The sequence below is a fragment of the Schistosoma mansoni genome (genome assembly GCF_000237925.1).
Source record: "Schistosoma mansoni, WGS project CABG00000000 data, supercontig 0228, strain Puerto Rico, whole genome shotgun sequence".
Lineage (NCBI taxonomy): Eukaryota > Metazoa > Platyhelminthes > Trematoda > Strigeidida > Schistosomatidae > Schistosoma > Schistosoma mansoni.
This window is the reverse complement of record NW_017386094.1, coordinates 136,677-160,161: the sequence shown is the minus strand read 5'-3', so window position 1 is coordinate 160,161 and position 23,485 is coordinate 136,677. Positions and strand designations below refer to the sequence as shown.

Here is a 23,485-nt window from a genome sequence, read left to right as displayed (position 1 = left end):
CGCATATGTATCTGGTGCTTCCTTGTGTCAATATTTATGTGTTTAAATAAATAAATGGTATTCATCTGCGAGTTTAATTAACACGTGATTCTTTCAAGGTTCACACTCTCACCTGTCGCCAATCAAAATAGTCACTTTTAAGCTCTGCCATATAGGCATACAATAAATTGATTTCTATAGACTGTTTGTAACTTGGTTAACAAATCGGGTTATATTACTCAATAACTTGTGTTATTGTGTTATCCTGTTAACTACTGAGTCCTGATAGCCAAGCGGATAACGCGATGGCGTTTGAAGCGAACGGTACTAGGTTCGAGTCCCGGAGTGGATATCAACTCTGGGATGAAGGTACGTTCAGCTGGTGAGTACCAAATAGGACGAAACACGCACCCTGGATTCCACTGCTAACCACCACCCATGTTTGCTTATAATGCTTATGATTTAAGGCAATATCGAGGCAATCCGCACAAGATGCACATATGCCAATAAGAGACTGACCAATTTCAGTCCTTAACATCAATGAGACGATACAAATAAACAGTACAAAATGAATTCAAACATACTTTTGTTCATTTGTTTATGTAGTAAAACCAATTTGTCCCTTCTTTTCTAGCTAAAAGCAACAGTAAATTCTCATTTTAACCTATTCTTTTCTATCTTGTTTTGATTTCTATTAATATTTTCTATCTGTTTATTGATGATATTTCACTGACAGTCGTCAACTTCAACGTTCACCTCATTGTATTGCATCAGTACTCCGACTACTCATATCGATTGCATACAGTTCAAATACAAATAATCCAGAACAGGATGATATTGTAGAGTTAGTTATTCAAGTATTGGAAACAATAATTCGACGTTGTCCTAGAGTGATTTCCCCTTCTCTTCCTGAAGTAGGTTTATCAGATGTTTGTGTTAATGTGTGTGTTGACATATTTTCCCCCCTTCATTTAAATGCCAAAATTTGTTGGCAACCACTTTTTAAAAATTTAGGATGAATGATATGATAAGCAAGAATTAAGCCTTACAGCCTGGGCTTAATTCATTGTACAGTGAGTAGCGAACCATGAAATTGATCTCATTCGATCCTTTGTGGTATCCAATTATGCTTATTTTTCCGGTAATAAGTTTTATATAACCACGTTTTTCTATTGGATAAAAAGCTTGAACAGATCCGGAAAAAAATGGGATGATGTAATCAAGTAGGAGTTATGTTTTCAGCTGACTGTTTCAATTTCTTTGGTTATGAAAAAATGGGGTTTTGGCAAAACATTCATTTGTGGACGAACCAATGAAATTAACGATAACAAGTGTAAGATTTCGGTGCAAAATTCATTCATTCATATGGTTAAATAACATTTAGGCATTATAACTGATGCTAGTTCATAATGAAAACACTAATTCCTAACCCTAAATTCTGACCCGACCTTCGGTCAGGTTGACGAACACACTATTGAATACAAAATGATTGGTTTGACTATAGGACTGGTATCAAATTCACTTGAACAACGCACCAAAGATCCATTTGAGTCAAAAGACCATCTTGGTTACTCGGAAATACTTGCATGTGAATATATTCACAGTTTAAATCACGAATTTACCTTAGCTAAACCTTTATTGAGAACCTGATAGCACTGAAAGAGCGACTCCTCAACAGAAAGTGTATCTACGTTTCCACATCCGAAAATCAAACCCAGAACCTTCGACCTCGCGTGCGAACACTTAACCTTCAGATCATTGCGCCGGGATCCAGTAGTGTTAATGTCTAACTTCAATCAATCCGTGATCTCAGGCAACCCTTGATCCATCGCTTGCGTTGGATAACTGTCTCAAATCCAACACGGTTGAACTGCACTGGTTATGGCTTCTCATTAGAACGCCAGGAGTTACATAGTGAAGCTAGTCACTATTCAGCATATGATTGTTACTAGTATGGGGGATTGATGGAGATGGTATTATTTTCACAGTTCGCGATTTCCACTATAAAAATACTGCAACCTCCACAAATCCCCCATACTCATATAAGTAGATGTAAATAATAAATGGTTCTTCGATAAGTCATTATTAGCTAAGGTTAAGCTTTAATTAAAGTTGGTAAGACAACAACAACAGCATATTACAAAACAGTCAAATTTAAGATATGAGAAGTTCAAAATGACTATTCAAGTAAAATGTGTTTTCAGCGATTAGAGAATACCCAATTTGTTGATAATTCATTTAACCAGTAAAGTTCAGGGAAAAAGAGGGATAAATACTGATTACTAGTGAGTAATATAGTTATTAAACATGAATTACACAACTGATCCTGGTTGATTTGATATTTAGTCCTCTGGTGATTGTCCCTGTATCGTCATTCTCTTTAAAATTGTTTGCGTAGGAAGAGAGGAGCAAAAAATGTACACCTTCTGATGATTATGATTCATTTAAGTTCTTTATATTCATTGAGTAGGGGCTCAGTGGTTAGGGCATTCGACTTTCAGCCTTTAAGTTATAAGTTCAAACTCCCCCCCCTCTTACATCGGTTTAGGCATCCGAGAAGTACAGAATGGCTTTAAGCCAAGTATACAAATTTGCACCTTGTCAATAAGTGTTATCATGGAATTTTTGTGCACAACCGTTATTTCTTAGACAGACTGAAAAAATACTGTTTTGTTTGTTGGGAAAATTATAGTTTTCTTCGATAACAAAAGAATAATTTAATCAAAGTAAATAGGTAATTGAAAAGAGCTAACGAGGTATGGCAACTTGGACCGATGTATAAATGTGCCTAGTCCTACGTTGTAGCTGACTGACTGACTGAAGTGAGCAAGAAAAATGATAAGGAAATCAATTAAGCAAACTCGTTATTCGTCACTTGCTTTTCTTGTCATATCGACAATGTTGGAATATTGGATCTTGAATGTTAAGAAGGAATTGTTGTTCTACATAGTTTCTCATGATAAGCTACATAGTTTTGGGTTTTTTTCCCTTCAGTATAAGTTTTCGTTCAATTAGCTTTTGTATTGAGGATTTTTACCTGTTACTTATCTTTTATTCTCTCCTCGCTTTCTATTAAATTAGCTGATTAATTTACTATGTGAACGCTTGCAATACGATCCAAATTATGATTATGGTCTTGTCGAAGATGGAGATGATCAGTAGGTTTTTTTTACATACATTTTTATTTCTCACTCATTGTAACCTAAAGGATGGTGTTAGTGGCTTTTTAAAATGTTAGTGGATAATTTGAAACTTACTTATTACTAATTCTATTTCATTTAACATAAAACCTAGTACAACTGAGCACTTACTCTAAAATTCTCGTGCAGGCTGGAATACTGCACCGGAGGCCACTTCGTGAGTCTAGTCCTTAAAACAGTGAAGCAACGTTAAGTGATACTGTTTCATGGTTGCTAGTGACCATGAACAGGTTCATACACCATCCATTTCCTCAGGATTCTGGAGACCATTTACATCACTGATTTATAATCAGGGTTTTCTAATTCCTTAAGGTAGATGCTCCGTTTCCACAGGTCTAGTTTGAGGAACTGGACGTTCTCACTTCGTCCTGTTAATTTAGTAAACAGCATCCCTGTTGTGTAAAGGCAGTACGTTGGACTTCTCTGTTCAAGACACTGAATACAGCGAAAAGTGGACTCCGCACTCGAGCGTATCAGGGCATCTGGGATCCTTTTTCTCTAGAATATCACCATTCTCTCTGAATGAGGACCAAAATTTGTCTTCATACGAAAAATCATCAAAGCTAAAGCACAACAAATGGTTTTGTAGGAAGATTACGATCTCTAACAATGACTTCTCTCACTAAGAAAAGGCATATCTCTATCTTTCCACTGTTGCTGAATGAACCATTCACAGTTTGACCTTTGAAATCCGATCAAACCAGTGAAAGAAACCACCATGTTACTTAAAACTAGTTTCTATAAATTCTCCTATTTTTTTTCTTACAGTCATTTGAATCTCTTGTACCATTCAGGCGGTGTAGCCTAGTACTTCAGATCATCTAATTGAGTCGTGAATGTACAATCTTAAGCTCCTTATTGCTTTCTAGTCTTCAGTGGTTATCTAGCTTAGCTTAGTCAGCGATGTAGCTCTTGAAACTGCAAAATTCGAACGATACATTTCGTCCCTGATAGTTAACGCCTAACTTCAAACTTTAATGTAGACCTTCTATAGGTTATCTTCAACCCAATAAATGAAACGGCAAAAATGTCCATTGTATAAATCTTCTTTATCCTTTAATAAATAATTTAATCTTTCCTTATATATATCCAATGATTACCTATGTTTCCTTCCAATTGAACTCTCTCACTAGAATGGGCGTCAATAATAATGATGTCGATTTTGAAGATGATAATGCTGATGTTGATGATGATGACGATGAAGATGGTGAATATTCTGATGATGAAGATGTATCATGGAAAGTTAGACGTGCTGCAGCGCGTGCTTTAGAGGCAATTATTTTAGTTTTCACTGAAATGACTGCTAACTTCTATATATCTATTGCTCCTTTGTTGATCAAACAATTCAATGGTTAGTTTCAATATATACCTTTGTTTATTTCATGATATAGGGTTTTTGTCATCAACTGAAATTAGCCATGATGCAAAATGGTTAAGATTAACAATTAAGAGCTATGATGTAGTTCTGAGATGGGTTTATAAATGAGGGTTGGGATTGTAGTTAAAAGTAAGGATTAGAGTGAGAAAATATTATCTAAACTCACGAAGCGCTCTTGACTACTCATTGAATCGTATCAAGTACTTTAATACATAATCTGCCTTAGAAGTTGATATATTTTGTAATTTAGCTCAGGCACCATCTTAACTTCACTTTTTGATTGCATAATAGATATTTTTGTTGATTTCAAGCATTTTGAGGACCAAATATTGCTAATATAGGCATATATATATATTCAACTGCCGCCTATCTCAATGCGCTATGTTGACTGATGTAGAAGTAAAATAAAACCGCCAGGAACGGCAAAATCAAAATGAGGCATCAATCTATGATATCATTAACTATTAAACTTAGCTGTAATGGTAGTTGGATGCTACCTGCTAGCGGTTCACACGATCATATTAACCAGTGGTTGAAGATGTTGAATGTCTTCATTCTCTATCTTGAGTTTCAACATTATTTGCCACCTTACATTTCACTGATTCATTCCTTCTTCTGGGATCATATTCAGCTAAGAAATTTCAATGATTCTTTTATAACCATTTCTTTATTTACCAAAGTTTTCCTAGCATTATTAGCCTCCAAACCGGTATGTTCAATCCACTACTTCAAAGTATAAACGTGTACTTATTGAATATTTTCTTCAAATATCAATTTTTTTTGTAATAAGTAGTGTATTCCCTCCTCCATCCTTTTTTAGAACGTGAAGAATCTGTACGTTTATCTATATTCTCCTGTCTCAGTGCATTGTTACGTCAAACTCGACTAACATCAACTATTCATTTGAGTAATACAATTACTAACGGATCTGTTGCTGTCAATCAACAAAGTAGTCCAAGATCTTGTGAAAGTACATTATTTGTATCTGAATCTACTTTGGAGGAGTTAAAACTTCAGTTGCAAGATCCAAATAGGTAAAATATGTCTAATTAGTTAAATAGCTTTATTTTCATAGTTGAAATCATTAGTCAATTGAAGGTAGACCACCATGGAAAATCTGGACGGCCGTTTCGTCCTATTGTGGGATTCCTCAGCAGTGCGCATCCACGATCCCGCACTCGCGAGATTCGAACCCAGGATCTACCAGTCTCGCGTCAGAGCACTTGACCGATAGACCACAGAGCAGGCATCCGATGGTGCTAATGTCTAACTTCAACCAATCCACGATTTTGAGCAACCATTCACCAATTGTCTTCAGTGAGTTGATATCTCTACAACAGACTTGGTTGAACGCCACTGGTCACTGCTTCCCACTAGAACTCAAGGAAATATTTCTTGAAGTCAGTTACTAGTGAGCATATGATTATAGATCAGAAGGGGTTTTGTGGACATTTCATTATTTTCATAGTTGAAATCATGAGTCAATTTATCGTGGATGCGCACTGCTGAGGAGTCCCACTATAGGACGAAACGGCCGTCGAATATTGTTCGTTATAATATTCAGTTACTTGGTTTAGTGTTAGATCAAATCATTCTTATTAATAACCGTAATTCTAATCTATATTTTGTAAATGTTTTATTCGTTTATTGTGATCTTAATATCTCCAAGGGATTTTTACTCTAAGACCTTGAATTTAATTCCTAATTAATTATTTATGTTCTGGTATGTGACTCAGCTAAAGAAGTTGATGCATAGGAATTTTCCACTATACATCAGCTTCTTTGACTATGAGAAAGCATTCGACAGCGTGGATAGGAAAACTTTATGGAAACTTCTTCGACACGAAGGTGTACCTGAGGAGATCATCAGCATCATCCGGAATTCATAGGACGGACTACACTGTAAATTTGTACATAGAGGACAGCCGACAGATGCACTCCAAGTGATGACAGGAGTCAGAAAAGGCTACTTACTACCCCTTCCTCTTTCTTCTGGTGGTTGACTGGATTATGAAGACCTCTGTATCTAAGGGGAAGCACAAACCTCTACTTGAAGTTTGTGCTGCTGTTTTTCAGAAGAACGATGAAAGCCTCACGACCAAACCACCCAGCTCACTTATTTTGACTATAATTACCTACTAACACATGGATTATTATTATTATTGCACAATCAATTCAAAATTTCTCTGTACCATTTATTATTTCCCTTTATCCACTTTCCTTTCTTGTCAAGTGCTCAATCACGTTTATTATCTTTGTTGCCAACATTGTATCGTGGCATTGAAAAGCAAACATCTCAATCGATAAGCAATAAAATCAAATCTCAAAATGCTAATCGAGTAAGTAAACTACTTTTCAAGCGTTAAAATGATCATCCTTGAAATAATTATATGACCATGAAATGTCTATTTTGAGCTGAGTTAATTTTACTTAAGATGTTTATTTATTTATTTAAACACATAAATATTGACACAAGGAAGCACCAGATACATATGCGCCGCACAAATCTCATTTGATTTGTATGAGGGCTGTGATACTGCCTAGGTGCCCGAACTGAAGCAGGTGGTTTTCTTAGGGGGCCACACCCAGAGCCTTTGACCTAAAGGTCTGATCCACAAGGCAATGGAGCATCGTGAGGAGATGCAGTCTCATGGTAGACGGTGACCAATGATTGATTCGTACACCATTTGATCCCTCAGGATACTGGAGCCAGCCCACGTGCACCATCGGTTTGAAATGAGGGTTTTCCAACTCTCCTAGATAGACTTTCCTTATACCCTTCCACGAAGGGTAATAGGAGTAATTAAGTAAGCACAGTATTAACAGTACAAGATGACTAATGTTTATGGGTTGTTTTTAGATTTTTACCGCCTACATACTGATCTTTCTAATTGTTGATTTGATTCATTTCCGCTTTTTTTTTAAAAAAAAATAATCTTTTCCCTTTCTTCCCTTCCTGTCCTTATACAAAGGTTTTATCGGTTTATCGACATACTGCGTTTATGTTGAATCGCGATTTAGCTTTAGCTTTACCAGGTCAATTAGGCGCTTATTTAAATAATATATTAATGATGATAAAAATTTCATCTGAGTAAGTTTCAGTTGTTGTTATCAATGATTGTTTAATTATATCCTTCTTATGTTAATAGTACTTCACATTGTTCATTTAATCTCTGGTATTATACTATATCGACGATATTTTTGTTAGAAATACCGATCCAGATAAGCTTGATCATTGTTGCTGTTATCGTGATGTAATGATCGAGTGTGAATAATTTTTATGACCTGGTCAAGTCATGTTAGCTAAAACATTTATTCCTTAATTATAAGTAAAAATAGATGATGGCTAGCAGTGTAATCTAGGACGCGCTTTTTGTCCTGTTTGGGACTCATCAGCTGGATGTACCTGCACCCTAGAATTGTGACGTAAGGCAATATCGAGGTAATCCACACAAGACACACACATGTCAAATAAGAGACTGATCAATTACAATCCTAAACACTCATGGGAAGATTCAAACAAACAATACAAAATGAATTTCTTCTTTTAGGTCTTACCGATATTGGATAGGCCGATTGTAGGACAGTAAAACTGAAAGCTGTACACTCAAAATCTGAGGGTTCTGGGCTGCTACTCGCAGCGGTGAATATGATGTCTGTAAAGTGGTGTTACCCTTAGACAAAAAGCAGTTATAGTAATGCTACTGTCTAACAGCAGAAGAAAAGAGTTGAAAAGGTCAACTAAGGTTAAATGTGAAAAGTTTGCTAAACAGATATGATGCATCGAATTAAATCTTATTTGTCTTGTTAGTTATACTGAATGTTTTTTTTCGTTATGGTGTGATATATATTAGATTGATTTTTCACCTGTTATAGTTTTATTGTGCCATTATACATTGTCAAACTTATTCGGTGCTGTTTTACGTAAAGTATGAAAGTGACGTTACTGTATGTTGTAGAGTTCTACGTTTCTTAAGTTGGAACGTATGATAACACTTCTTTAATCAATTAGTTCTATATCTCCATAGTTGAAAGCGTGAGTCGATTAAAGCTAGACCACCAGGGAAAACTTGGAAGCACTAGACGGCCGTTTCGTCCTATTATGGGACTCCTCAGCTGTGCGCATCCACGACCTCGCCTCTATATCTGGTTAGAATTGTATTTATCTGTTCAAATAAAGAATTGTCATATCGTGTTTTACAGCTTTTTAAAACCGTTATTTATTATGTTTAACTCTAAGTCCGAATACTAATCGAACCAAGATAGGAACTTCATCATAATATTGACATTGAAGGTCTCTGATAAATACTAACCATTTAAACTGATCGTCTGTCAATGAAGATAACTTTCAAGCATTCTCACACCTTATTAGAAGTATGTTCTGACGTACCATAACCATCGATTTCATGCTTAATCACATGAAAACACTTATTGATTATTAAATAATCAAGACGATCAACCAGAATTGTCCGACAGTTGAGCCACTTCCTCTTCGAAACTGATTTTTTTAGGTGATTTCATCAGAAGATAACATGACGTGCATGTTTATTTGTTTCCAGCTTCTGGACCAACAAGAGAGTTCTTCACATATCATCCTGCTTTCTGAATTCTGTTTTAAATCCATCTTTTCAACGATTGAACTGAGTATTATGAGTATACGCACATTATAAACCATAGTTAAGTTCTGAGAAGGTACTGGTAACTGTATCAGTCGACAGCGATCTACAGGGTTAGAGTTTCATTCAACTATTGTTGACCGTCTCATTGTACTTACTATTGCTATAGAACTCTATTTCGCTTAATTGGCATCGTGAATCTGTGTTTTTCTATCGTCTCATTCTTTATTGTCTAGTATTCTTTGATCACTACTACTGCACTTCACTCGATTTGACTTAAATAAAAACAAAAGTGGGTTGGAAATGAAATGTATTTCACTAAACCAAAATGATGATTTTCAGTAAGAAAATATTTTATTTTTCATAGAATTTATGTCTGAAACATCCAATATCTTATCGACTTTCCCGCTAACATTGATTACTTGAAAATCTACCAATCAGTACATTCAAATTTAGATTTCAATGTACTATCGCCACGTTTCTGTCTTACTAACATACTAGTACATCGAACATTCTCGCCACGCTTTCTAATTGGTTTCTCACCAATCTACAACTTCTAAACCATAAATAAATCCAAAGTCACTTATTATCAACGTAGAGATTGGCACCAATGTGCGTTTTTCCAAGTTACCGCACCACACCAACGCGAAGGGATTGGAAGTTAACGGAACAAATATCAAGGGAATCGAAGTAATTTTGGTAGCATTTAGCAGCAGACTCCAAATCGGTAATTTGCATTTACCCTCATGATTAAGTTCAACAGTGTTGCTTATGCCTCCCTTAACTTTTTTTCAACTGACTCTTACATCATCCAACATTACACATCAAGACAGGCCATAGTTGGGCATACCTAATGCATATCCTAACCAACTTTATCGATGAAAATTCACGAACTCCTCTTCAACCAATTAACCATCTTTTCTTAGTTATCTATACTTAACCTCAACATAACTTATTTGGTTGTTGAACAAAACATAAACAATACTTTGATGATATCTTTTATAAAAAATCTACGCTATTCATTTGTCTTTTGTAAAAATTCGAAGGAATAAATTTCAGAAGAGGTTTGGTGGAGATTTTAGTAATTTTATAGGGTTGAGATCATAAGTTAATTAAAGCTAGACCACCATGGAAAACGGATCGTGGATGCACACTGCTGAGGTGTCCCATAATAGGACGAAACGGCCGTCCAGTACTTCCAGGTTTTCGATGGTGTTCTAGCTTCAATTGACTCATGATTTCAACTCTGTAGAATAAATTTCAATTGTAATTAATGGTTTAAATCTGGTTCAAGCAACAGATAACTACTCTTTTAATATTGAAATTATGTAATATTTTACTCTTTGATGTTATTGTTTATATGGTTATTATATTTTAGTGATCCGAATACAAATCATACTGCAAAAATGGAAATGATTAATGTTCTTGTCCTTTTGTTGAGTACACATCCAGCTAGTTATTTTAAATCAAAACTTGATCTTCTTGTTCAAGTAAGTCGATGTTTTTTTTTTCTAAAATTAGTACGGATAGTTGCTAGTAGTGGAACTAGTCGTAGAACTTGTCAGCTGGATGTATTTATACCTTATTGTTACTGTTCACATTGAAACTTGAACCCTATACTTTTTTGTTCAAATACCAATATGTCATCTACTAAGCCAGACCTGTTTTATTTCTAAATAATGAAGTTTGGATATATATATATATATATAGAGAGAGAGAGAGCGTGTTTATACTACGTAAATAAATGTAGAATTTTATTTGTCTGTATAATGGCACCACCGTTCTGATCAAAATATTTACTTACTTTACTTACTTACTTACTTACTTACTTACTTACTTACTTACTTACTTACTTACTTACTTACTTACTTACTTACTTACTTACTTACTTACTTACTTACTTACTTACTTACTTACTTACTTACTTACTTACTTACTTACTTACTTACTTACTTACTTACTTACTTACTTACTTACTTACTTACTTACTTACTTACTTACTTACTTACTTACTTACTTACTTACTTACTTACTTACTTACTTACTTACTTACTTACTTACTTACTTACTTACTTACTTACTTACTTACTTACTTACTTACTTACTTACTTACTTACTTACTTACTTACTTACTTACTTACTTACTTACTTACTTACTTACTTACTTACTTACTTACTTACTTACTTACTTACTTACTTACTTACTTACTTACTTACTTACTTACTTACTTACTTACTTACTTACTTACTTACTTACTTACTTACTTACTTACTTACTTACTTACTTACTTACTTACTTACTTACTTACTTACTTACTTACTTACTTACTTACTTACTTACTTACTTACTTACTTACTTACTTACTTACTTACTTACTTACTTACTTACTTACTTACTTACTTACACCTGTTACCGCTCATGGAGCAGTATAGTCCACCCACCAGCATTCTCCATCCAACTCTAGTGTATTGATATTCGTAGTTGATTACGACAATGTTTTGCAAATAAAAGTACACATCCATGGATAATGAACTAAGTAAATACGATATTTTTCTAGGTGATAGCAGACAATTTTGTAATTATTTGGGTAGGAATATTTATCTATACGTTCCAAAGGTTTTCTAGTGAATCCTGCGGATTTATGACAGATTCGACTAGTTTTTATTTGGTCAAATTCATTATGGTATACACTGTGCTTGATCTCCTTTTGTTTCATTATTATTGTCCTCAACCCAGGTGAAATAAGAGCGATTGACTATATATACCGCTTCGTTGGAAAATCACCTGTTGTTATGTCTGATTTATAGTATTGTCAGCTAATTCTGTGCATTCCATCAATGGTGTCATTTTACAACATTGGCGTTTTCTGTTTGCTCGATTTTCACATTACTTTAGTAAATAACATTATTTATGTGAACTTGTAGTGATTAGAAAATTTGGAAAGACAATTAGTTAACACAGAGATAGAGGCTTTAACACTTGGGTTGAAATTCTATACATGTGTAAAATAGAGAGTTCAAGTGTTATAACTTGTGGCTGAATGGATGCCTTATTAACGTATGACGTTATAAAACCGCCAAGCAGAGAGCAGCGAATTATCGATTGGAATAGTGACACAGGAAAACCGTACGAGCAGTCTAGAGTACGTATCGGTCCTGCTTTCTGTTTAGCCCAGCCAGTTAAGTTCAGAACAGCCTCTGCGGTATGAATCATTATATTTCAAACATACTGAGTTTATATACCAAACAGACTGACCACATCGTACCAATAAAATAGAAAATAACATTTATATTTAATCGTTTTTTTTGAACCATCATACTTAATTTTACAAATTTGATATTTATCATGATCATTTTATATCGTTTTGCCGATATGTAACAACTTGAGCGGATGCACGTTTTTACCAGATCCTACATTGATGATGATTGATTCACTGATGGTGGTCATAAAAGTCAAGATAACTAAACTACAAAAGTGTATCAATCTGAACTGATGGATTACATTTTTAATGCATCTTTTTGTATAATTCTATACTGTTCTCTCTCTCTCTCTGTATTTCATCAGTTAACAGTACAATCGATCAACAATTCATTTTATCGTGTTGCTCTGGAAGGTCTGGATTTGTTACAGATTCTATGTACAAATTTGAAAAGCTTAGGTAAATTATTCTTTGAATTTAATTATACTCTTATGTATTTGTAGCCTGTTAGAACAAAGTTGATTATCTGTTTTGTTTTGTTGAAATCACGAATCTATCTAAGTCCGACAAATATTGTAGGCCAGGGAGCACTGGACAATAGATTCGTCCTAGTATGGAACCTAGTCACCGGGGATCAAACAAAGCACCTTTGGACTTGAGTGCAAACTTTCAATATCTCTTAACCACTGAGCAGAGATATATAGCGGTGTACATTTTCAGACATTTATTGTCTTCGATCGCTACCTTCCTCACATACGACACAGTTGAACTTCACTAGCCATAACTTCTCATTGGAACTGTCGGAATTTCCTCGCAAAGCTAAACAGTAACAAGCATGCAAATGCCCTGGTACGGCTGAGAGTGGGGAGGGCTCGTCTTCTCTCTCGAAATGCTTTCACATGGTCAAACGTATATAGCCTCTGTCAGGGAAGTCCTACTCACTGCCTTCTCGTGGCATTAATGTTGTTTACGAAATTCAGAGGACGAAAAGCGAATGTCCGGCGCTCTAACCGGGTTGGTGGACACGGAAAGTCCACCTAGGGGAGTTGGAAAACCCTCATTCCAAACCAATGGTGCACATGGGCTGACTCCAGTATCCTGAGGGAAAAAATGGTGTATGAATCAATCATTGGTCACCGGCTACCATGAGACTGCATCTCCTCACGATGCTCCACTGCCTTGTGGATCAGACCTTTAGGTCAAAGGCTCTGGGTGTGGCCCCCTAAGAAATGCACCTGCTTCAGTTTGGGCATCCGGGCAGTATCACGGCCCCCATACAAATCAAATGAGATTTGTGTGGCGCATATGTATCTGGTGCTTCCTTGTGTCAATATTTATGTGTTTAAATAAAGAAAAGAAAATATATTCAGACATTTCAAACATGTTATTGTATGCGTTCTAAGTTATAATTGAATTAGGTACTATCAGGAATTAATCTACTGTCACTCTTCGTCATCTGATTGGTTTAAAAAAAAGTTTAAGAATAAAAAAACCCTAGAGTCTTTGTTGTTGTGCAATGACCGCTGTACTATTTGGTAAATAAAAAGTCACCAGTCCTATTTGTAATATAAGCGAACTAATCAATAGTTGGACTAGAAGGAAAACCACTGCTCCCCATTAATAACAACCTGACCATATGGACCCTAATACCAATACAAGAAAACCTGTTCAATTTTGTTTTATGTCACGTCGCAAACCGTGTTCTTTTCGTTTTATTACCTCACACGAATACGATTAGTCTACGGTTTTTGGAAATGAAATCATCTCAAATGAAAATTTCCTTAACTGAAATCTGAGTAGTTTTATTTCTTCGATTGTATTATCGATTGTGTTGCTTTTCACAATTTTGCTTCACTTAATGATGATCTGATGAGTTTTTATGATTTCTCATTGTGTTTTTTAGGCGGTGAAAAATATGCTCAGGTTTTATTTACTCCACTTTTCAATCAATTAAAAGCTACTGATCGTGATCTTGAACTGAAGGAGAAAGCTATTACAGTGACGTAAGTTTAAAAAATACTTGTACATTTACTACATTTCAGGTGGGTTAACATATGTTTTGTGTACCCCTAACCATCTCCTACCTTAATATGAAGTATTTACTTGTGTAGAATATAGCTAAGAGAAGCCAAACTAAGACGTGATATCAATCGATGAAGTTATTGAGCACTGATCTGACTCGTGTAGTTAGTGGCTGGGTCATAACAGCAATCAGTGGTTAGTGACATGTCTTAGAATCGATCACAGCAATGACCAGGTGCATTCCCTCTTTATTTCCCGATATTTTCTGATGTAAGAGTAACATGGAAGAAAGTTAGGAACGCATGAACCAAAATACGGAGTCAGTCTATGAAGCCATCATCGATTGAACTGAGCCATGTTACTAAGTGTAGACTACCTGGTTGCGGTCCACGTAATTATCGTAAACAATGGTTAGAGACCGTAAATGACATTGTTCAAAATTTTTCGCAATGACTCTTCCGAATTTCTCATAACTTTTGTATTTCACTAATTTATATTTTCTCGAACGGTATCTTTGATGTTTAGTCATTTCATTCACCACTGATACTATTTTCACCTCTACTATTGTATGATTCGACCTGATAGTTTCATCTCTCTGTCCTAACCAGGCATGGAAAATTAAACCGATGTACATATGTACCAGGTTTTACGTTGTGACTGGCTTACTCTCTTTGTCTTCCTCTCAATCATCAGCTCGAGCACTTTTTCCATGTATATCTTTTCTTTCTGTCTTTTTGGATTATATTCTCAGCGTTCAGTTTCTGTCACCATCATTGTCACGATAATTTTTATTCATTTACTATACATCTTGTTAATTTCCAGTCTTGTTGTGCTTGCGTATTCTGGTAACTTAGGCCAGTACATATTTGTATTAGGCTGTGCGTTGATTTTATACCAATTGATTTCATTCACATTATTCCCTGTATATATTGTATATTTCTGATACGTCTTGTAGGTTGAACGCTATATTCAGATCCTAAGCTATTCTGATAACCCCAGACTGGAACTACTCAGCGACTTGAACACCAGAGAGAAGACACGAGTATTAAAGAAACACTTTACTGCAAGGTTCATTTTTGTACAGAAAATCATAGGTATTTATAGACGTTAGCGTATGTTAAATCAACATCCTATTTCAGCCAATCCATTAACGACACATTATGCTACCAACCAATAGTAGCACGCCATGTTCCATCGTACTCTGATTGCCTGGGGCTCTTCTTGGGCCTCTGGAGGCTCTGTTGGAGTTCTCCGGAAGCCGACTCAACACCTCCCCCGATTAAGATTTCTTTCTAGGGTCAACTTGTAGTTTGAAAACTGGGTTGCGACGTCGTCTTCCTTGTCCACGGCTTCTTGTCAATGTTCTTGGGCATTTGTGGCATCGGTGCATCTAAGATTAAATCTAGCAGAAAAATCGGGCGGTCACTTCGATTCTGCGTCGTTCTTTTATCTTTAAGGATTTGATTTGTGTGTCGTATACATGTCCCAAAAGTTCCTCGAACTCTGTACAGAACTCTTCCCAATTTTTGTACAACTTCTCCCGGCTCCCGTCGGTTCTTCCCGTTGTAGGATTTAATGTAAACTTTGTCGCCGACATTGAAGTTCCGGATACTTGGATTGTGACTGCGCTCATCAACTAATTTGGATGGCAACATGACATTGAAGACGGTTCGAACACGCCTTCCGAACATGAATTCCGCAGGAGACTTGCCGTCTGGAACATTCGGATTCGGAGTGGATCTGTAGGATTATTATATTATGTTATTATATTATACTACCGACCAATAGTAGCACGCCACGTTGGAACTCTAGAATGCTCCATCGTACTCTGATTGGCTGGGGCTCTTTTTGGGCCTCTGGAGGCTCTGATGGAGTTCTCCGGAAGCCGACTCAACAATTTCCAATGGTACTATCATGTTAATCAGAGATAGATAATGGCTAGTAGTGGAATTTAGGACTCACGTTTTGTCCTACTTCGGACTTGTCAGCTGGATGCACCTACGTCCCATAGTTGATATTCACTCTGTAACTAAAGCTGCATCGCGTTATCCACTTAGCTACTAAGTCCAGATAGCCACTAGCTTGTGGAATCCGATGAAGTTTAATCCATTTTTATGTTGATTGTTTGAATCTACATATTGAATTTTTCCGATTGATCAATTGATTCAATCCCAAACATCATTGAAAATATTCAAACAACTAACATAAAAATGAATTAGTACTATTATGGTTGACATTTTCTAAATGAGATGATTATTGTCTTCTAAGTTCAGTCGATTTTTTTATTGGTCATTAATTAGTGAATAGAAACAAGAAGCTCCGAAAAACCTCTTACGCTAACGTAATCAGTTATAATGATGAAAATAGACCATTTATATTATTGTTAGTATGGAGATTTGTGGAATCTATAGTACGTTCACAGTTAAGTTCACGAGTCGATATAAGCTAGACCATCATCGAAAACCTGGAAACTTTTGACGGCTGTTTTGTCCCAGTGCAGGACTCCTCAGCAATGTGCATCCACGATCCTGCACATCGAACTCAAACCCAGGACTTTAGGTCTCGCGCGCGACCTGTAAATTATACTGTAAACATTTATGTTATTGAAGAAGAATTAAAACTAATTCAGGAAAGATGGTTTCTTCATTTCAATAATATCATTTACTTCTACTGAAGTTGTATTTATTGATAATTCGATGACGACATTAATCTGTTGAAAAGATGCGAAATAGCGATTACATTGCATTAATATGTTTGAAGATTTCAAATGACATCATTAGATGGTGTAGTAATCTATGTAGGTCAAAGACAATTATCTATGTTATGTCAGTTTCTGGTTATGTCTACGGGAATGCTTAGTTGACTTGTGCTTGACACACTAGAAAACCCTGAATCTGATGACTTTTAATGAGAATACTGGTGATATGGATCTATTTGACTCTCAAATTAAATCAGAATGATACATGCATACACTCAATTTATTTATTGATTTTACCTACATTTAATGACTACCTAACAATTATCACGTTTGATGGACATAAACAGAATTACTATGAAAATTCAAGCTACCAATTTCACACTGAAATGAATCAATATTATTCTGGACAAAGGTTCATACTGAAAATACTACATTAAGTAGTCATCATATTAAGTAAAAACGAAGGTTTTAAACATAATTTCATTCTTTCTTACACAGGCCGCCCACCAGGATTCTTCTCTGAACTTTGTCCTGGGCAATCCTTTCCAGTTGTTATTCATTCTTTCATTATCCCCTACCATTTCCCAACCCAATGTGTTTCTCCGCCTGTAGCTAGGGTTACTTCCGGTCCCAAGTCCGGGTAAAAGAGAAGGGTTGGGCATGGGTTCAGCAACCCCTTCCGGAAGAAAACAACTTAGCTAAAAAAAAAACAATTTAAACCGTTTAGACTTTGCCGTGGGAGTTGAAGTGTCTTCATTCGGAAGAATTATGACGTCTCATGGTGAAAGCCGAGATTCTTCGGAAGTCATGAGGCAGATGCCCCTTCTAACAACCAAAACAACAATTAATATAGATACATGGAATTTTCGGACAATGTGAGAGACCGGGAGGGCTAATCTAATATCTGTGGTAATGAGGAGATACAGCATGACGGTTCTCGGAAGGAGTTTCTCTGATGCTGTCAAAAGTAGCACGGAAAGCACTTACTGGATGAGAATCTTAAAATATCAAAACATCCTTCAAAACAATGAAGAAGGGAATCACAGTGAATGTTATCCAGTACTATGCACCGACCATTGAAACTTATTATATATTAGAAATAGGGTTTACGTGTATATATCTGGTTTTGATCATATCAATTTGCTCGTTTATTTACCTCATACCTTGTTGAGTCCTTTCAAGGATTCCGTTCAACATTTGAAAATAACACTGTACAATATGCCAAGATAAGCAATATGTTCGGTTTACAAACCTTTATTCATAAAGTGTCTTAATTTGTTTACACACGTTAAAGTATGATCCAATCAAATCGCTTCCTTCATTTGTTATATAAGGATGATTTACAGAAAAAGAACATACAGTGAACTGAGTGACAACATGTAGATGTGTCAAAATTAACAGTGATAGTAGGGCAGTAAAATGAAATGATAACAACATTAAAATAGGGCGAGTTTTACACAAATAAATACACTCATCTTCGTACTTACTTACGCCTGTTACTCCCAATGGAGCATAGGCCGCCGACCAGCGTTCTCCAACCCACTCTGTCCTGGGCCTTCCTTTCTAGTTCCATCCAGTTTTTGTTCATTCTTCTCATGTCTGTCTGTCTCCATTTCTCGGCGTAATGTGTTCTTTGGTTTTCCTCTTCTCCTTTGGCCTTCAGCATCCCATGTGAGGGCTTGTCTTGTGATGCAGTTGAGTGATTTCCTCAAAATGTGTCCTATCCACTTCCAACACTCATCTTCAGTGATAGAATATTCAAAATATTTATGTAATACAATTAAAACGGTAAAATGGATTAAATGTCATAAATACACGTATATTTTTAGAAATATCATATATATTATGACCAAGACATCGTAGGCCAAACGGAAATCGGTTGACGATGACATAAGTTACTGAATATTAATAAGTATTATAGTGTAATACATAAAACTAAATGAGCTATAAGACAATGTAATTAAAAATTATGGAAACAATCGACATATATAATTCGCATTTAGATGTAGTTTTGAAAGTTTTTGACCGATTATTTCCTTTAAATAGTAGTTAATATTGGTTGACACAATTGTTTATATCACTGAAATTCTGTTATGTGTTGTACGATGTCGGATTTCGATACTGATAAACGTGCTCCGGAGTCCAATCAACTGCTTAATTGAAAAGGAAGCTTTTGTTGGCCAACCGAATCTCGAAGTAACTGTACGCTCAGTCATATATATAAGCCACGCTTTTCCATCTTTGTGAAATCTAGCTCATTTTATAAAAAGGGGAGTCACGTCTCTTGGGCAACTTCATGGGCCTATCATTTGGTAAATGTTCGATTTGCTCACCATATCTAATTTCCCTTCCATTGATCTATTTATTGCTGTCATTTGGTACTGTATACTTATATTTGTGTTGATGCTGAACATAAGTGATGAAATATATATTGTGCATAACACAATCTATATGTTTCAACAACAAAGATGTTTAAAAAGAACTTCAACAAAGAATTGAGCGGAGTAGCATAAATTCGTCTTATTTCATTAGGTTCTCCTTTAAAATTAATCTTTTTAAAATTAGCCATGAATATATCTTTTGGAACAGAACCAAATAGTTTGAAAGCAGTTGATGATGAGAATTGAACTAAATTCAAAAAATCCATGTTATTCTCCTCAATTGTTTGTTCTTGCTTTCTTCAAGATGATAAAGCGATCTAAGTATACGAAAGCAAAGATATTCATTTATAATCAAATAGTCTTTAGTTTAAATTCAATTAGTATTGTTTGTTTGAATCTTCCCATCGATGTGTTAGGATTGCAACTGGTCAGTCTCTAATTGGCATATGTGCATACTGTGCATATTACCTCGATATAGCCTTATTCACAAGCATTGTAAGCAAAGGTGGATAGTGGCTAGCAGTGGAATCCAGTATGACGCGCGTTTCGTCCTATTTGGGACTCATCAGCTGGATGTACCTGCAAAGGACGAAACGCGCTTCCTGGATTCCACTGCTAGCCACTATCCATCTTTGCTTACAAGTCTTTAGTTTGTTACCAGTAGGTTAATATAGTTTTTTTTTGAAGAATCATCCTCTTGTACATTGGCCTATTTCTGAAATGATTGAGAAATACTTTACATTAATTTGTCATTAAATTACACATTTATTTGTTTTCCTTGATGATATCATTGAATAAGATAATCATTAGTTATCTGTTGTACAGTGATTAAAGTCAAATTTTTCATGCATGTTTTTTACAGTTGATGAATTTTTGAAGTTGTAGCTACAATTCAGACTATTATATCATTCTCGTAGCTAAAAGCATGAGTCAATTGAAGCTAGACCACCAAAGAAAACCTGTAAGCATTGGACGGCCGTTTCGTCCTATTGTGGGACTTCTCAGCAGTGCGCATCCACGACCTCGCCTCACGAAATTCAAACCCAGGACCTACCCGTCTCGCGCTTCAGAGCTGTTAACTAGTAGACCACTGAGCCGGCATCCGATGATGTTATTGTCTAACTTCAACCAATTATTCGGTGGTCTAGCTTCAATTGACTCATGCTTTCAACTATGAAAATACTGTATTCTCCGCACAACCCCTTCTGATCTGTTGTTTATGTCCATTTTTTTGTTTTTTAATTTTTATTTGTAGCGCAGTATTTCTTTCACAAATTGGTTACATGGTTGAATCAAATATTAATGATTGTTTAGATTTAATATATCGACGTCTAACAAATGAATTAACTCGATTGGCTGCAGTTCGTGCTATACAGATTATCGCTTCGTATGTTTTATATACTGATTATTATTACTATTACTATCATTATTATTATAGTGTACAATGAATAGAGAGCAGTTGAAGCATTCCTATCCTTAACCATTAGAGTTGGGGTGTCAACTGTGATTTTTGTTTGTCGATAAAAAGCTAGTTGACACGGGATCGAATCCGCCCATCAGTATCAATACCTTCTAGGTTCATCCTGTTAACAAGTGTCGAAAAACACGAAATCTTGGTTCATAGTTTACTGTCGACTACTTCCAAGCATCAGCATTATTCTCATTATTTTCTAGAATAATCTAATCAAACATGCTAAATGTATCTAAATGATAATACAATCTGGTTGTGAATACCAATTATCCAATCTAGTATTCAACATTCGATGTATTTTGGTTTCTAACTGTCTCTTAATCAACCTATTAGTCAAGCTGACAGCATAGTATAATTAACATATCTATGCTTTAATACATCCATGATAGCTTCCTTTCAACTCACAAGCATTATAAACACAGATGAATAGTGGCTGGCAGTTGAATCCAGGACGCGCTCTTCGTTCTATTTGGGACTCGTCAGCTGGATGTACCTGCATCTCAGAGTTCATGTTCAATCTGGGACTCGAACCCAATACCTTTCGCCTCAAACGCCATCGCGCTATCCACTCAGCTACTAAGTCCTGATAGCCACTTGCTTGTGCAATGGGGTGAAGTTTAAATTCACTTGGTATTGTTTGTTTGAATCTTCCCATCGATGTGTTAGGATTGCAACTGGTCAGTCTCTAATTGGCATATGTGCAGACTGTGCGTATTGCCTCGATATAGCCTTAATTCATTAGCATTATAAGCAAAGATGGACAGTGGCTAGTAGTGAAATCCAGGACGCACGTTTCGTCCTATTTGGGACTCATCAATAAGAGACTGATCAATCGCAGTCCTAAAAATCAATGGAAAGATTCAAACAAATAATACCAAATGAATTTCTTTCAACTGTTTTTTTTCTTTTCCATGATTAAAGAAACAAAGACTGAATTATTTTTAATTTTCAATAAAAGTTTACTATACTAACAAGACCAATCTGACTTTAGAAAAGTAACAATATGGGGAAACTAAACAATTCAAATTATGAAATTTCAAAAGTAACTTACTTCCTTACGCCTGTTACTCCCAATGGAACATAGGCCGCCGACCAGCATTCTCCAACCCACTCTGTCCTGGGCCTTCCTTTCTAATTTTATCCGACTTAACAGTTCGCGATATTTGAAATCAAAGAATTAATTGTTTATCTACTCAATTCCTAACTTACAATGCTACATTATAAACCTGATTCTATTTTTAATGTCTAAATCTCAACGCCGTAATAAAAGGTCCCTTCTGATGAGTTGAAAAATGTCTTTACTTTAGGTAGATCGTTTGAGTCACTAAAAATCAATAGTATATATAGTATATACTTCAACTATAAACATACTACTGTTTCTTTAATGTATAGTACCTTTCCTTTTTTAGTGTAAAACCATTAGTAGGTATGATTGTACTGTGTGTATTTCTTTGTATTTTAGATCACCTTTACAACTGGATTTATCAAAATTTCTAGTAAGTTAATATATACGACATTTTCTATTGATTTTATTTTCTATTGTTATACTTAGTTTTGTATTTGAATGAAGATGCCGATTAGTATCGAAGTTTATATGAATCTTTGAACTGTCGATGAAATTGTTCTTTGTCAATAGGATTGTTTCCCTACTACTGATGTTTCTTGCTACCTTCATCTCCGTAAAATCATTGACTACTCAACTGTGCTGTGTAGGTATTTGCAGAATATATAGTTGTAGCCTTCTCGATTATCTTAACCCATGGTTAAATATTTATTTAAACACATAAACATTGGTACATAGGCACACCGAAATATATATGGGCAACAAGAAAGTAGTGTTTAAGGCTGTGAAACTACCCGGGTGCCCAAACTGAAACAAGTGGCTTTCTTAGGAGGCCACACCAAAAGCCTTCGAGCTAAAGGTCTAATCCGCAAGACAGGGGAGCAACGTTAAGAGGTACTGTCTTATGGTAGCCGGTGACCAACGATTGATTCATACGCCATTTGTTCCCTAAGAATCCTGGAGCCCATGTGCACTGTTAGTGTAGAATCAGGGTTTTCTAACTGTAGAGATGTTAGATCCCCAGAACTCACTTGGAAATGGTCCTAACTTCGTAATTTTATTCTGAAAATTTGAATTTTATGTTTTCGCGCCTAGAAGCGCTTAGTTGACCTACAGCTTACATTTTCCACTCGGAATTCTTTGACTGTCATTGGTTGACGGGTTTTTTAGTACGCTATTTTATAGATCTTCCAAGGGTGTTTCTATCATTGTATAAATAAGCTTGATTTGTGTGCTTAGTTACCTCGTATTTCGTGGGTGCTTGTAGAATACATTCTCTACGCTTCATTAAGACTTCTTAATCTAGTTAGCAGGGCTGTGCCTTTTGACCTCGTTTCCGTTTACCGAGCAAGGCGAACTCGTTATAACATCAAGCATATCACCAACTTTCCCAAGTAGATCCTCCGTCGTACCTATCAACTCGGTTTAAACCCCTCGTCGGATATTCTCTTTTTGTCCTCTTAATTTTGTAAACAAT

At 35.7% G+C, this 23,485-nt stretch overlaps 1 protein-coding gene and 1 non-coding gene across 2 annotated transcripts in view; both read left to right on the top strand.

Moving 5' to 3' along the window:
* The window catches only part of Smp_170510 (tip120, putative), a gene marked incomplete at its 5' end in the record, with an annotated part of 51,881 nt that overhangs the window by 5,373 nt on the left and 23,023 nt on the right, over positions 1 to 23,485 (top strand). Inside the window, 11 exons of the mRNA XM_018791610.1 lie at positions 716 to 893; positions 3,061 to 3,137; positions 4,313 to 4,530; positions 5,378 to 5,591; positions 6,791 to 6,896; positions 9,772 to 9,863; positions 10,552 to 10,663; positions 12,739 to 12,832; positions 14,277 to 14,376; positions 20,730 to 20,861; positions 22,408 to 22,441. Coding sequence (XP_018647315.1) covers positions 716 to 893; positions 3,061 to 3,137; positions 4,313 to 4,530; positions 5,378 to 5,591; positions 6,791 to 6,896; positions 9,772 to 9,863; positions 10,552 to 10,663; positions 12,739 to 12,832; positions 14,277 to 14,376; positions 20,730 to 20,861; positions 22,408 to 22,441 — 1,357 coding nt within the window. The remainder of the gene's footprint in view (positions 1 to 715; positions 894 to 3,060; positions 3,138 to 4,312; positions 4,531 to 5,377; positions 5,592 to 6,790; positions 6,897 to 9,771; positions 9,864 to 10,551; positions 10,664 to 12,738; positions 12,833 to 14,276; positions 14,377 to 20,729; positions 20,862 to 22,407; positions 22,442 to 23,485) is intronic.
* Smp_tRNA_00730_Pseudo_TTG.1.1 lies at positions 260 to 331 on the top strand. The gene has a single exon. It is a non-coding gene (tRNA).